The following is a 14,794-nucleotide window of genomic DNA, read 5'->3' on the forward strand; positions in this document are numbered from 1 at the left end:
TGATAATGGTTGAGATCTCTGATTAATTTTATGAGTCAAATAGTTTCTTAATTTATATGAATATTACAATAGAATTTGTCTAAACACTGATAGTAAGCAAATTTTTTTTCATAACTAGTACTTGAAAATTGAGTAGAACACATTCCTAATAAGTTTTTCTGATCATATATCTAACAAAAAAATTGTTAAATAAAAGTAAAGCTATTTATAATATTATAGAAATGAAAAATGTTCAGTTTTTTACTAATTTTTTTAAAATTATTTATTCATGTGTGCCAAACCGACACATCTTTGTTCAGAATTGTTTATCGCATACAAAGAACAATTTATTATTTAATTCAAATTTAACACATCTATTACAATGCCTACTCGACAACCCATTTGTCTACATTTTTTACATTACTTTTCAGTCAAGTACCATAGTTTTTAATTTTAATTTCATTATAATAGAATCATGGCAAACTATAATTTTTATGAGCCAATTATCTATCAAAATTTTACTTTTACAACACAGCCTACTATAATCAAATTAGAGAATTAATATTTTTATCATGTTACACTATCTGCAATATTCATATTTTTTTTTCACACATTTATGTCTGAAAGATTGACGAACACCCCAAAAAACATTAGGTCATGAACTCATAGACTTTCAAAAACTCTATCATCATGTGCTACTGAATTTCAAAACAAAAAATAAATGTTTTGAAAATTAATTATTTTAAAATAAATGACACAATTATTTTTATATTACTTCTTAAACAATAAGTTCCTTAGTTGTAATTAAATGTAAAATATATTAGCGTGTGACTGTTGCTTCTTTACGTGCAGCGTCTTGTAACAACTGTGTATCAACTTCATCTGCTGGTAGTTGTACATAGCGAACCACTGAACCTCTAATGAAACAGTTCCTTACAGATGCCTAAAAAATTAACAGTATGAGGTTTTTTTTATATTGAAGTAAAACTAATTAGTAATTACCATATGTGGGTATTTTTCAGGATCAGTTACACTAATGTCAACAAGTTTAATATTCAAATATTGATCCACAGAATGTAATGTGCCACAAATACTAGAAAAAAATGTGTTAAATTAAATAATGCTTTTAAATTCAGTATAGGTAATAAAAACAAACTCATTATTTACCTCAGATCATTTTTTAATTCAACGACAACATCCTTCCCAACAAGAGATTTAAAAAATGAGTAGAACAACTGTGAAAAAACAGATTAAATGTAATGTCGTCAAATATTTATTTAAATACTTAATGTGTTTTTGCCATGGATATTTCTGATACTGATTTTTTTGTTGTATGATGTGTCAATGCATTGCCACAACATTTACCATATTAAGAGGACACTACACCCACATGTGTTGTCTACATCTTACAAATGTACAATATAGCAAAAACTGTTAGGATAGATCCACTCAGGCTGTAGTCAATAGTCATAGTTAAGAATCCAAATTGATATACAATTTAGTTAAGAACATTATCTGTGAACTATCGTTTTTTATTTATTTTTGATATTACTTATAAAAGAGAAGTTCTTGTTATTTCAAAATCTATTATTTTGGTGTTTTTCAAACTATTTTTGTAGTTCCTATATGAAAAAAATAAAAACAATACTTTACGGCAAAAGTTCTTCTTATAATGTGGTGAACATTTTGTTTCCTATTATGACTGTGGATTCCTAGTTTCTTTCCTCGAAAAATAGTTTTTGATATTTGTAAGACAGAGACAACACATTCAGATGTAGCAGTCCTCTTAAATGTTTTAAAACTGATCACATTTTAAGCATGCAGTTCAATTCGGATAAAACACATAATAAGACACAGGTGACTGGCCTCATAACTTGAGTCATAAGTGTATAAGCAATAACACTGAAATTGTGCTAATAATGACATTTTTCAGATCCACAAGACTTTTTTAATAAAATCTAAATGGTAACCATTCTAAAAGTCAACAATAAATTAATAAATCACCTACCATTTTTGATTATGAAACAAAGTGAATCAATGACAACTACAAGTCTACACAGTAGACAGTACTACAGTAGTGACACTAAACAATACAATAATAACTTATATAGTTTGTTTAAAACATAAAAATATTAAATAATAAACAGAAATCAGAAACACAACTTAATCTCAACTGTCAACTACAGGAATACAAAACACAAGTTACAAAGTTGAAAATATTGAATATTGATACTAGAAACGACACTAGCGCTCCCTGATATCAAAAACTACATAATCGATTTTTTAAATTATCAATAATAAGCAAGCGATTATTGTTATTACTTATTAACACGGTTGTCTATTTTTTTTATAGATAAATCTTTTATATCTCAGTCAATTAGTCCGTGGTTATTACTATTTTATTTTTGATAATTATTACAGTTTAATATTTATAACCAAAAACTGTAAATTATCATAGGTTAGGAGCGTATTTAAGGGGGGCCTGGGCCCGTGCCCTTCTCATTCACGGTATCTTTTACTTTTTTAGTTTTTATTACTGAGAGTATTGACCTCTCTTACCTACTTATCAAATATTATGTTTCTATGAAACATATATTTTCTGGTTGTTTGGTAATAACTTATAACTATTATGTCATTATTTTTGTGACATAAGACATTTCCAAATAAGCCCCTGTCATATGACAATTAGACATAGATCATAAATAATTTAGAGTATAATTTTATAACTAATGGCCAATTTAATCAACCAATGAACCAACCAAACAAATATATTTTGGAAATGTCACATCTAAGGTAAAAATAAATATAAATACACTTTGCTGCTCGCTCACATTCATACGTTTTATAACAATATTTTCAATTTTTCAAATTTTCAATAGATAGTTAAAAAATGGAAGAGTCAGCCCAAGGTTGATACATCCAAGATCCAACTATCCAAGTAATAGATTTCCAAGTAATTTTCTAGAAATTAGTAGGTCCAAACCGATGTAAAATTATTTAATCATCATAAAAATAAACCATGGAATGACCAGAGTATAGTTTCTCTAAAGCTCGCAAAACACCAATGTAAATGTTCTATGTTTTGTAATTTATGGATACCTAAGAAATACATTTTGTTTATAACTGAGTTTTTTCTTTAACTAGCTTTTATTTTCTTTAATTACGTTTGAATGCGAAGACCTCACAAGCGTTAAGTTTCTAGCTGCTACACTGCTACAGTAAACGCGTTAAAGCAGGTGGTAGATTAACAGTTTTGGCAAGAAAGTCTTATAAAAGTGATTAAGTGCTCTACCTTCTAATGTTTCAATATTATGTAGTTCACCTATTACAATATAATTTTTTTAAGGAGGGGCGGTTGGCGGAAAAACATTAGCACCCGAGTGCCATATTTCAGAATATTTCAGAATACGTCCTTTATGTCTATGAGCTAGATTCACTTATAAATTATAATACTTAAGTTAGTTATTATTCATTGCTAGGCTATATACCATGTAATTTTCGTTTTAATAATTTAGAAATGTTAATTTTTTTTTAATTTTAAATATAGTAATTGTACTGTATTTAAAGTTATTTTTTACAATAAGCTACAACGATGTTTGGATTTAATTGATTTAAAGAAATATTAGACAAAAAAATTAATTAATTAAATAAAGTGCAATTTATAATATTTTGGACAAAGGGCTTGTGGAAATTGCAATCCATTGATGGAACTTCTTAACATGTTAAAGTGGGGGTTACTCAATTACTAGATCACGACACCACTTTCGTTTTAGTCGCCTTCTAGGCTCATCAGGAATAGTGGAAAACTTGGAACAGATAGTTCATAGTTCTGAGATCGTGGGGGTAGCGTCGAGGAGACTGGAATACATGTGCTTGTAGAATGTCTTGGCAACGTTTTTAACTGTTTGGATAGATAGATCTTTATGAAGAGTATCATTTGAGACGTATAGTATGAGGCTCTGGTTATTTGGTGGAGGTATTTAGATTGAGATATTTAGATTTTGGTGGGTTTGGAAGCTCCCCATAGCTGAGTACCATAGGTCCATATTGGTTTGAGTAGTAGTTGGTATGGCATTTGTTTATTTTTGAGGTCCACGTGTTTAGATGTTAAAAGAAAACGTAATTGACGAGACCGGTTGTTTAAGGGTAAGGCGTTTGGTGAGGATATGGGTGGCCCGAGTTAGCTGACGGTCTAAGTGTAGACCTAGCTGGTAGCGGACATTTTGGGCAGATGGTAGTGGTAAGTGGTTAAGGTAATAAGGTAGATAGGAAGGCAACTGGCAAATAGCTTGTCGGAATGTGAAAGTGAAGTAGATGGATTTTGTCGTTTATTTAAAATTGTAATAATAATGTAATTTATTCTGTGGTTGTACAGTCAGAGATTTTAAACAATAATAATAATAATTATTTGTAATTGTTTAAAATCCGTCATCTGAAATGTCAGCCGTCAGGACTCTCGACTCTGGATACAGTGCAGACCGGGCGTCGGGCGACAAAAACCGACCGATGGGCGACGACTGACGAGTACATTGTTGTTCGCACAGACGATTGACCTATAAACCATAAGACAAATTTTGTTCTGAAAATATTGTTCTGTGCTATAAACTAGATTTAGAGCTATAGAACTTACCTTGGATCATACGCACAATTCATTGCTATTGTTCATGTCATTAATCATTGCATGGATCCATAGGTATATTTATTTATCTCTGTATCCCATTTATGATAATGATTATGGTTGTTGATAATCATGGTCATTGGTCAACGATGTGCGTCATAAAAAATTAAGCATAATATTATTTAACAAAATTTTCGTTTTTCATGTTTTACATCTGTTGAACAATATTTCAATAACAATAATTATCAACGATTCGAAGTTATCACCGAGAAGTATCGAGCATCAGGCATTATAATTTATAATTATATCGCGTTCAATAGGTTGATACTCGAAACATCGAGTCAATCGTCATCTTGACAATAAATAATAATATCATCTTGAATATTATTCCAGAAGTATAGAAGATTGAAGAATGAGCCAGCCACCTGCAGCAGTCCATGTAGTAACAGTTACGCGATCGCGATTATCTGCATAGGTATGTAGTAACTAGTAATATACAATATTTTGTATTATCACATATACTGTTCTGTAAGACGTGTCCGGTGCGATATTATTATTATTTTACTGTTTCGTCGTCGACTGACGATCTATTAAAGTGCGAAAACCCTAACTTCACTTCACACGTCTGATCTCGTTCTCATGTACCTATTATTTTAGTTAAAACCTTAGTGGCACACCTCACCAACTCTTAACCGTAGCTGGTGAGTAATCTGTATATTGTGCACGATTTTCGGTGCCCATCATTATAACCATGTATATATGTTTATGACGTGTATATTATAATATACATCTATTAATTATTATAGCGTATCTATTATGTTATAATTTTTCATGTTATGATCGGTCTAAACTCGTTTAGGTTACTCTTCTCTTGTCGAAGTCGTGAGCAATTTGAAAATCTCGTAACATGGAGAACAGTAACAAGAGACCATTAGAAGATGAGTGTCAATATTTGCACACAGAAACAAAGAAACCTAAAGCGTCTCAGGCCACAACAACGACATCACATCCTAAATCCTCAAAGCAAATTGTTGGTTTTCAAGATTTATCGGATGATGTTATTATGTATTTATTTAAATATTTGTCACATGATAATCTTGCCAAAATGGCATTGTGAGTGTACAAATTTAAAAAATAGGTTAAGCAACTTAAGTTAATTTTGTCTTTGGCTTTATAGAATATGCCCTAACTTGTTAAGAGTTAGTCATGATTGGACTTTATGGAAAAAACCAAGGTTCGAAAAGTTTGAAAAATCTATGGAAGATGTATACTTGAGTTACTTAAAAAAAGATACCACTGAATTGTATATATCATGTAATGATGTTCCAAATGCTGATAATTCAGTTTCTCACAAATTTTTAATACAATTAGAAACAAAATGCCCAGAATTACAACATTTAACGTTAACAAATCAAGTATTTGATGCCAGTGAAGTAAGAAATATCCTTCAGTTTCTATATCGAGTATTATAATTGATAACCCACTAATGAGTACATTTTCTGTGTAGATAAGTGTAAAGATTTTGCATCGAAAATTAAAAACGCTAACAATTGATAATACTGTTATTGAAAACATTCCAGACAGCTCTTCATATTTATGTGGTATAAACAATGCTTGCCCAGATTTAGAGGTAAATTTGTTATATTGTTATATATTAAACACATCTAAAGTTATTAAATAATTATTTGTACTTAAATAGCGAATTATAATGACCAACAACGATTGGTTTTTGCCAAATTGTTTATATGCATTGGCTAAGCTGGAACGTTTAAACTACTTAAGCCTTGCTGGTTGCAAACAGTTCAGGGATTGTATTCCATATGCAAGTATTACTGCTATAACTGGATTCAAATCATTACAGGTTAGTAATACAAGTAGAAATATAACAAACTCCTAAAAGTAGATAGGTAGTAATTTTTTTAATGACAATAACTCAAAGCATACAAAAAGCTAAAAGAATGTGATTTTATATTTTTGTTAAAAAAAAAATTTTATTAAATTTTGTGTATTCCAAATATTAATTTGATTTTATTAGTTATTACTTAATAATTTACTGGATAAGTGCTTTCTCAAGATAATTTTAAATTTGTTATGAGTTAGCAGTTAAAATGCTGCTGATTCTATTGCTTACTATAATATATCATTGGGTCTAGTAAAACAATTCTGTACAGTTCTTTACCTGTTGTTTAATTTACTAATACAATATCTTATTTGTTAATTTTTTTTATTTTTAGACTCTTGATTTGCGTTTTACTCCAGTAAGCGATCATGAACTTGTTTGCTTTCAAAGATTAACAACTTTGAAAAATGTTCTTTTGGAAAGTCCTGATTATATGAATCACGAGAGAGATGCAACAATTACTGATTTGGGTCTGGCAGGATTTTGTACTGCTACCTTTGAATTCCACTATCCATACATACAAATTTTGATTGATAGACGTGGTGGAGTGAATTTAAGAAGAGTTCATGAAAGGTAACTTAAATTAATAATAAATTATTATAATACAAACATTTGAATATAAAATCTCATTTATATTTTTTCTTAAAGTTTATGTATTTCTATGCAGTATTCTTTTCTTTATTTGCTATTTATTATGAAAGATAAATTAAAAAATCAAACATTTCATAAAATTATACATAATAATATTTTATTTTTTTTAACCATAAAGTAATAGTGTTATTATATTGTCACAAAAAATATTTAATGTTGGTTGTTTAACACCAATAAAATGTATTTATTAAGTGATTTTACATTCTAATAGTAAGTATTAAAATTAAATATTATATCTAAAACATTGGATTTGATTTCACTGCTGAACATTTCAATAGTTTAGATTAATAAAGTTTTAATCTAAGTATATTACTGTTGAATGAATTTCAATATTAGGTTTATTATGTTATATATTTGTTTTTAAATAGGAATGATAATGTTGATAGATGCAGTATTGAAACTTTATATGTTCGCAACTATCCGAAAGTAACTGATGCATTTTTGAAGACTGCTGTCAGAACTTGTCCATACCTGAAATCATTAGACATTACTGGCTCATGTTGTACTTCAGCAGAAATTGAACATTATAAAGCAAACAGACCTAGTACAAAGGTTATATGCTGAAAAGACTGAGAAATATGTTGACATATAGGGTAATATATTGTTATGCGAAGACGTGATGTGAGGTGAAAGGGTAGCAAGACATGTTCAATCCTTATATATTTTGTGTTATATAAAACTCTTATAACTAATTCTACAGTATATTGATATTAATGAATCAGTTTAAAATTAAATTTATGGGTGTTTGTAAATAATTTATTCTTTGTATATTTTGTCACCATATTACTTATCATTCACAAAAAGAGTTTAAGCTTAAATATATAAATATATTTTAATGTTTAAAAAATATGTTGGATAACTCTTAAGTAATTTACATTTATATAGGTATAAATTATTTCAAGCACCTAATCTTTTTATGAATTAATCTTTTCATATTTTAGTATAGAATAAATTCTTTATTATTCTATATTCAATTATGAATATTTAATTTCATAGTGTACTAAATATCATTCATTTAAAAACAGCAAATAATGACTCTTAGTACTCAAATTATATTTTTAAACACTAATTATTATATATACAAATTGTATATAATATATAGCTATATAAATAAGAAAAGAGGATAGAATGATACTTTCTAAAAAAAGTTTAACAGTTTGTACCTAATTTATATAAGTTTAAATTTAAATTTTGTTTTTTTGAGGGTACCTATTTACTTAGTCCTATTAATCAATATTCTATTTTGTGCCTGAAGACATTAAGCAGTTACTGTAATTTTGTGTTAGTACTTTCATTCTCTTGACCCCTTCCAGCGAGTTGTGGAAAGTAAGTTTCTTTTTATTATATTTAAAACCTATCAAATATTAATATGTATGTATTATATTCTTATTTTTATTTATTTTGTTTTTTTTAAACATTTTTAATTTCTTTAGATAGATGTACAATGTACATATAATAATTGGTTAGTTATTATTATAATCTTTAAAAAAATATTTATTCATGTGCAGTTTTTAATTAGATATTATTTATTATATATACAAATAAATACTAAATAAAATAATAAAATACCAACAATCATAATTGTTAGAAATTAGCTTTTAAAATAAAATGCATTAATTTCATTAATAATAATATTCAATTAACAATACTTACATTATATAATAGTATACAATTTAAGTATATAAATTTTTTTAAAAATATATTTGTCAAATAAAAATGAACTACAAAATACATAACCTTTGTGTAAGTAAATATTTATTAGACAATGAAAAAATATAATTATTATTATAAATATTGTATCCTATATTTATCTAATTATGATAATGAAATATTCTTAATTTTTATAGAGTATGCTTTATTCCTTTTAAGTTTTAAGCAATACAATTTTTATGTAACACAAATCTCTTACTATATTTGTACAGTATAATTTTACACTTCATTGGTAGTGTCACTGAATATGAATACAATAATTTATTCCTATTTTTAATTTATTCAATACTCCTATACGTGTTGTGTGTTTTTTAAATAATACTACTACATTTGTTAATTGTTTACAAGTTTAAATATGTTATATTCAAATAATTTTAATAGTATTAACAACATACATTTTATAAATGTAAAAAATAAAGCTCAGATGCTAACTGTAAATGATCAGTTATCACAGCAATTATTATTTGAAAAATTAAAAGTTAAATAAATGTACACTTAATGGCTAATAGTTTGAACAGATATTAAATACTGAGAAAATCAAAAGTAATGATAGTAGCAGCAAGCACGTACACAAAAAAAATTTAAGAAGGGGAAGGGGGGATCCTATAAAATCAACAAAAAATTGTATACCTCTAAAATGCCTCCTGTATACGTGTCTGAGTAGTAGCTTATGTTTTAAGGTTTAAACATAATTATTGAATTAATTTTATGTTTATACATCATTTATAACTATTTTCTCGTGTATTTAAAATATTTATGTTCCAAATTTAACATAGCATTGCAAGTATAAAATATAATTACTAATTATAATAATATAGTATGTTTTGAAAAGTGTTTGTAATATTTATAAGCAACATTGTATATAATAAACCAAACATTTTTAAAATAATTTTTTCACTTGTATGTACTTGATACTATTAATTTACTATAAATATTAGTTACTCTTAGACATTTACTCTTATTTGAAACTATTCAAATTAGTTGTATTTGCTTCCTTTAAGATTACATTGAATTGTTTACACATTGTAATTTTAAAATTAAATTGAATGTTTTTTAAAAACAAATGTTTACACTTGATAGAAATAATTTTGTCAACTATAATTTTTAATTATGGCAATAGTTTGTATATTGTTTATGCGTAATACCATTAAATAAGTTGAACATTTTTATGATAACATTTTATTAAATTTTAAATAAATGCTAGGTTTTATCACTTTTTTAAGAGTTTGTGTCATTGAGACTTGAATCAAGGAATTCGTTTTTGTGTTGATGTTTTGTTTTATATTGTGTTTTATGAAATCTATTTTTTTTGGTATGTTACTGGAGTGGATCTGTAAAGGATTTATTTTTCAATGATGTTTGTGTGTGTGCGTGTGTGTGTGTATTTCTCGTTTTTTAATGTAATACTTAGGCAAAATTCATCATATCATTACTAATGTATTTTAGACATAAATTACAAACAGGAGCGGCTACGGGGAGATTTTTTAATATTTTTATGTAATAGTAATAATATTGATAAGTATTATAAATATAAATTACATAAAACCAAATTTAAAAATATCAATGGAGCAATGACTAAATACACTATGTATTTGAAAATTTTGTGAAATACTCAATTAGCACATACCTATTGTGATTTTTTTTTAAATGCATGCCTACATTTATTTGTACATTATAACATAATGTTATTCAATTGTAGAGTGACTCACAAAATAATATCTTGGATTGATGTTATTTTGTATTTTACTATTTGGATACAATATAGGTATCAAATTGAACTAGTTGTTTTGTGCAATTCAAGGCGCCAATTTACCTATTGGTTACCTACAAGATCAGCAATAAAAATGCAATACATATTTTTTAATTTTTAAATGAAAAGTTAGGTTACTTAATTTATAACTTAGGTAGGTATGATACTGGCCATTTATTATTTCTTATGTAAGTATTCTGGATCCTGGATCTAATGATTGTGGTGTTAAAGTATTAAAATATGCCTGCAGTTAGACACGATAGTACTAGTTCACAATGGGTATGTCATCTATTTCAAGATTTTTTTTATCTATAATGTTTTTTAGAACCATCATTTAAGCTTTCAAATTTTCTGGACTTTTGTTTAATATTTTGTAGAAAATTAAAATAATTAAAAAAAAAAATAATTACATTTTTTTAATCTCATATAAATCTTAATATTGTCTTAAACTTTATGGGTACTTCATACTTATTAACAAACTCAATACTTTCTTCATATTTAAATTTTTTTAAATTGTCTACCCTCCGCCGATTTACTATTAAAAACCTATTTTTCATTATTTTACACAGTTAATTGATTTATAATAAACATTTATTTTCCAGTGTTAAATATTTGCTTCTTCGTTAGAGGTAGGTATTATCATGTTTAATGATAGTAGGTACCCTTCTATCAGTTTTAGAACTGACACAGTAGTCACTTAAATGTATTGACTCTTGCTTTTTACAGGTTGAACCTATATTAGTATAAATATTTGAATTTAAATTGATAAATAATAAGGTATTAAAACCTCGAAGAAGTTCGAGGAAAATAATTAAACATTTAAAAGTATGATTTCGGATAAAATGTTATAAACGAAAGTAACTACTGTGAGAGGGCTACACTAGTTTCTGTGGGGGCTGTAGTGCTCATAGCCCCATACATACCTACTACGCCTATGCATATACTTATAATATTCATAACTTCCTTAGCGATCGCTATTCCCGGCAATCAACATCATCAAAGCATTCCTCAACCCATTTGGGAAAAAAATCGTTTTTCATCCATTGTAACAGAGTGTTTACATATAATTATGTCGTTTAGATATCACAACTCACAAGTAGGTAATAGGTAGGTAGGTAGGTAATATACCGGAAAACCACAGATAGAAAACTTTTTAGCTTTCAGTAGGTAGGTAGTAGCCAGTAGGTTATTATCTAATGTAAGTCCTACCTACTTACCTATTTCGTACAATGTCGATAGTCGATTACATTCGCAGGACCCGCGCGTAGCGGTGAATGACAAGCAAATATGAGAGAACTATTATTAGGTAGGTACCTATTATATCAATAATTATCAATCGCTGATAACTATAAAGTATAAATACATAGGCTGTTTAAATTTCCAACAGCATAATTTGTATATTATTAAAATAATTTCAACTTTAAAAGTTCGAATAATTCATAAGTCAACAAATATTCGATCACAACAAGTCCCCAAGCAGTGGTCACCATTGCCCCCCCCCCTCCCCTCCAATGCATCTCTGGGCACTTAATTAATAATATTTTGTGCAGTAAATAATAAATATACAGCTAGTAGGTAGGTAGGTAGCTATATATATTAAATACAATAATGTGCTTATACCTGCACTGTCTAAGCGAGTGTTATACCTATCGACATTAGCAAATTAGATAAACGGTAGCGAAAGTGACATTTTAATGGTTGAGGAGGGAAATAACGATTCGGTTGAAAGGCCATTAATGTCTCAAAATTATCTGGGTGCAAACCTCTCTTTAGTTCTCCTTGACGTACGAAAATGTAATTTTATATCTGTGGACGTCGTTTTTAGTGTGGATAATGATCCGCATTAACTGGTATTTACTATTTCTATTTATACATTTCTCAATATATTCGAGATTTACCTATTTACATTATTTTATGATTAATACTTATTTAGGAATAGTGGTTTTAAGAGTGATTATTACCTACAATCTGCATTATAATTCTTCACATTAATTTAGTTTCATCTTAAGTTTCTTACTTACAAACTAGTGAAAATCATAGTTAAATTTGTTCGCAATTTGCCTACTTGGATTATTTAACACAGCATTTTTACATTAAACATTTTAAAGCTCACGTATTAACAATTTAACAACGTGATGCAACGGTTTAAATATACCTATAAATAGTATAAATATATCTTAATTTTAATAATTATATCGTATCTATATAGGTATACCTAGGTAATGTATACAAACCAAAAGTTATTTTTACCAATTTTTGGTATACCTATGATGAATGTACTGGACAATAAATGGGTCTAAGGTATTCTATTCTTACCTGAAATATTGTAATACATTTGAATATTGAAATTTAAAATATGTAACTTTGTTTAATTCTTAACAACCGTAAACTTTCCTCGATATACTTTTAACAATAAATAATTTTAAGTAAACTGTTAGATAAATGTTCATTCAAAAAAACATTGATTGAGATCAAATGTGAAAGTTTTATAAATAATGTATTTAATTAATAAATTAAAGTGTAATGATGCTTAAAACAATACGCATCGTGGTATTATCAAGCGTTTGAACTATACCTAGTTAGAAAGTAAAAAGAGACTTAACATTTTCGTAATATAAAAAGAAAACCTAAGAAGAAGAGATTCTATAAACTGAGGTTTAACACCATTGTTCTGGATAGAGAGCTTAAACGGGTTTTTTAAAACTGAAACCTTTTTTTTGTTTTAGTTACCTACCTTTATAGGTAAGTGTTTGATACACCTAGGTTATTAATATTTGGTTTAAAAATTTTTTTTTTTAAAAGAAATTATTTTTCCTATGCCAAACAGTTTTAAATGCTGAGCTGAGAGTAGTACAAGAAGTGTTTTGATTCTATTTTGAGGTATTATTTCAGGTAACAACAATTGATATTTAATAGATTTTGATATATTATATGATTATTATCACTTTTTCTACAAGAAGCAGGAGCTGTTCTATGGAACATGACTCCTGGTGATGGCACCTAAATTATCTGTCAATTGAATTTGTATAGGTATTGTAATTTGTTTTAGATATTTTCTCATTAGATTCCTTAAGTGTGAGTATTAATAGTTAGTTCCAAGTAGTGCGGTTTTTGTATTAGACCCATTTTTCGAGATTTTTTCTCATTTAATTTGCATCTAATTACTATGGGGGATAAATATTGAGATTTCAGCTTTCAGTACAATGTTTGAACTGCTCATGTATACCTAAGTATTTATCTTACAAAACGTTTAACTATATATTAACTATATGCCTACTAATTAATCATAATAATGGTTATTATATCTACTTATATGGTATACCAATAATATTATGACGATTTACGAAAATTTGTTGAATAAAGAATTGTTGTCTAATACCTACCTTTCAGCTACCATCCAGTTTATAGGATATACAGTCTACTCAGTAAATTAGATTTCTATTGTTTTAATTAATAATAATAATACGTCGATATCCTGCTCTTTGGTGATATGATGGATGAATAATTAAATGTGTGCAGCGTGTTGCAGAGAGACAAGTGTTTGCTCACACCTAGTTTCTATATCCTGCAGCAGTTTGACTTTTTATGTTTTTATGTTTTACTTTTAACCGACAAACTCCAATGCTGCAGTTTACTGCAATTTTACCTTTAATATCTATGCACCTATCATAATGTAAACGCTAACCAAACTCTAATATCAATATATCATGCTATAATATTATTATCTATGTATAGTAGGTATAGCTGGTATATTATGTAGGTACATCTTACGTACTACTTGGTATAGGTACCTACTTATGCGTCTAGTGTCTGTACTGTCTGTTGTAAGTAATTTTCTTTACACGAAATCCGGATAAAAAGTGATGCGGACTTGTCGTCGTCATACGTATTATATTATACGCATAAGAGCATATTGTGTTGAGAGGTAACGGCATGTTACATAAACACAAAAAATAAAAACCATTTGTATAGGTAATATAATAATAATATACTCTCCCTTTCTAACTCAGACTTACATACAAATCGGTATTATCACTCTTGATTTTCGTTAGCATGATTCGGGAGAATTCGAAGGCAAAGAGGAAATGTAGTAATAATAATGTATGAAATCAATGTGTTGTTTATCTGCAAACAATAAAAAAAAAAAAAACAACAATATACGTGGTTTGCCAATTGCCACGGACGT

The 14,794-nt window shown here is 27.7% G+C and overlaps 2 protein-coding genes and 1 long non-coding RNA gene across 7 annotated transcripts; 1 reads left to right on the forward strand and 2 right to left on the reverse strand.

The window, feature by feature from the left end:
• Positions 1–697: 697 nt before the first annotated feature.
• LOC111035530 (U6 snRNA-associated Sm-like protein LSm2) lies at positions 698–2,204 on the reverse strand. The gene is made up of 4 exons (XM_022317181.1): positions 1,988–2,204; positions 1,147–1,214; positions 982–1,072; positions 698–922 (listed from the first exon to the last, which is right to left on the reverse strand). Exons 1-4 carry the CDS (start codon positions 1,988–1,990, stop codon positions 800–802), a joined length of 285 nt encoding a protein of 94 aa, XP_022172873.1. The 5' UTR covers positions 1,991–2,204; the 3' UTR covers positions 698–799.
• Positions 2,205–4,279: 2,075 nt separating this feature from the next.
• LOC111035527 lies at positions 4,280–4,726 on the reverse strand. The gene is made up of 2 exons (XR_002604653.1): positions 4,610–4,726; positions 4,280–4,532 (listed from the first exon to the last, which is right to left on the reverse strand). It is a non-coding gene; the product is annotated as an uncharacterized LOC111035527 (long non-coding RNA).
• LOC111035525 lies at positions 4,539–7,903 on the forward strand. 5 transcript variants are annotated; one of them, XM_022317171.1, is made up of 8 exons: positions 4,539–4,672; positions 4,991–5,072; positions 5,457–5,710; positions 5,775–6,030; positions 6,105–6,227; positions 6,297–6,458; positions 6,832–7,070; positions 7,517–7,712. In XM_022317171.1, the coding sequence occupies exons 3-8, from the start codon at positions 5,505–5,507 to the stop codon at positions 7,710–7,712; spliced, it is 1,182 nt and encodes a 393-aa protein (XP_022172863.1). In that variant the 5' UTR covers positions 4,539–4,672; positions 4,991–5,072; positions 5,457–5,504. The 5 variants fall into 5 exon arrangements, with proteins under 5 accessions (XP_022172863.1, XP_022172862.1, XP_022172866.1 ...); XM_022317170.1 differs by lacking the exon at positions 4,539–4,672 and adding an exon at positions 4,724–4,917; XM_022317174.1 differs by lacking the exon at positions 4,539–4,672 and having other exon boundaries at positions 4,724–5,072; positions 7,535–7,712.
• Positions 7,904–14,794: the final 6,891 nt, after the last annotated feature.

The sequence above is a fragment of the Myzus persicae genome, unplaced genomic scaffold, assembly GCF_001856785.1.
Source record: "Myzus persicae strain clone G006 unplaced genomic scaffold, MPER_G0061.0, whole genome shotgun sequence".
Classification (NCBI taxonomy): Eukaryota; Metazoa; Arthropoda; class Insecta; order Hemiptera; family Aphididae; genus Myzus; species Myzus persicae.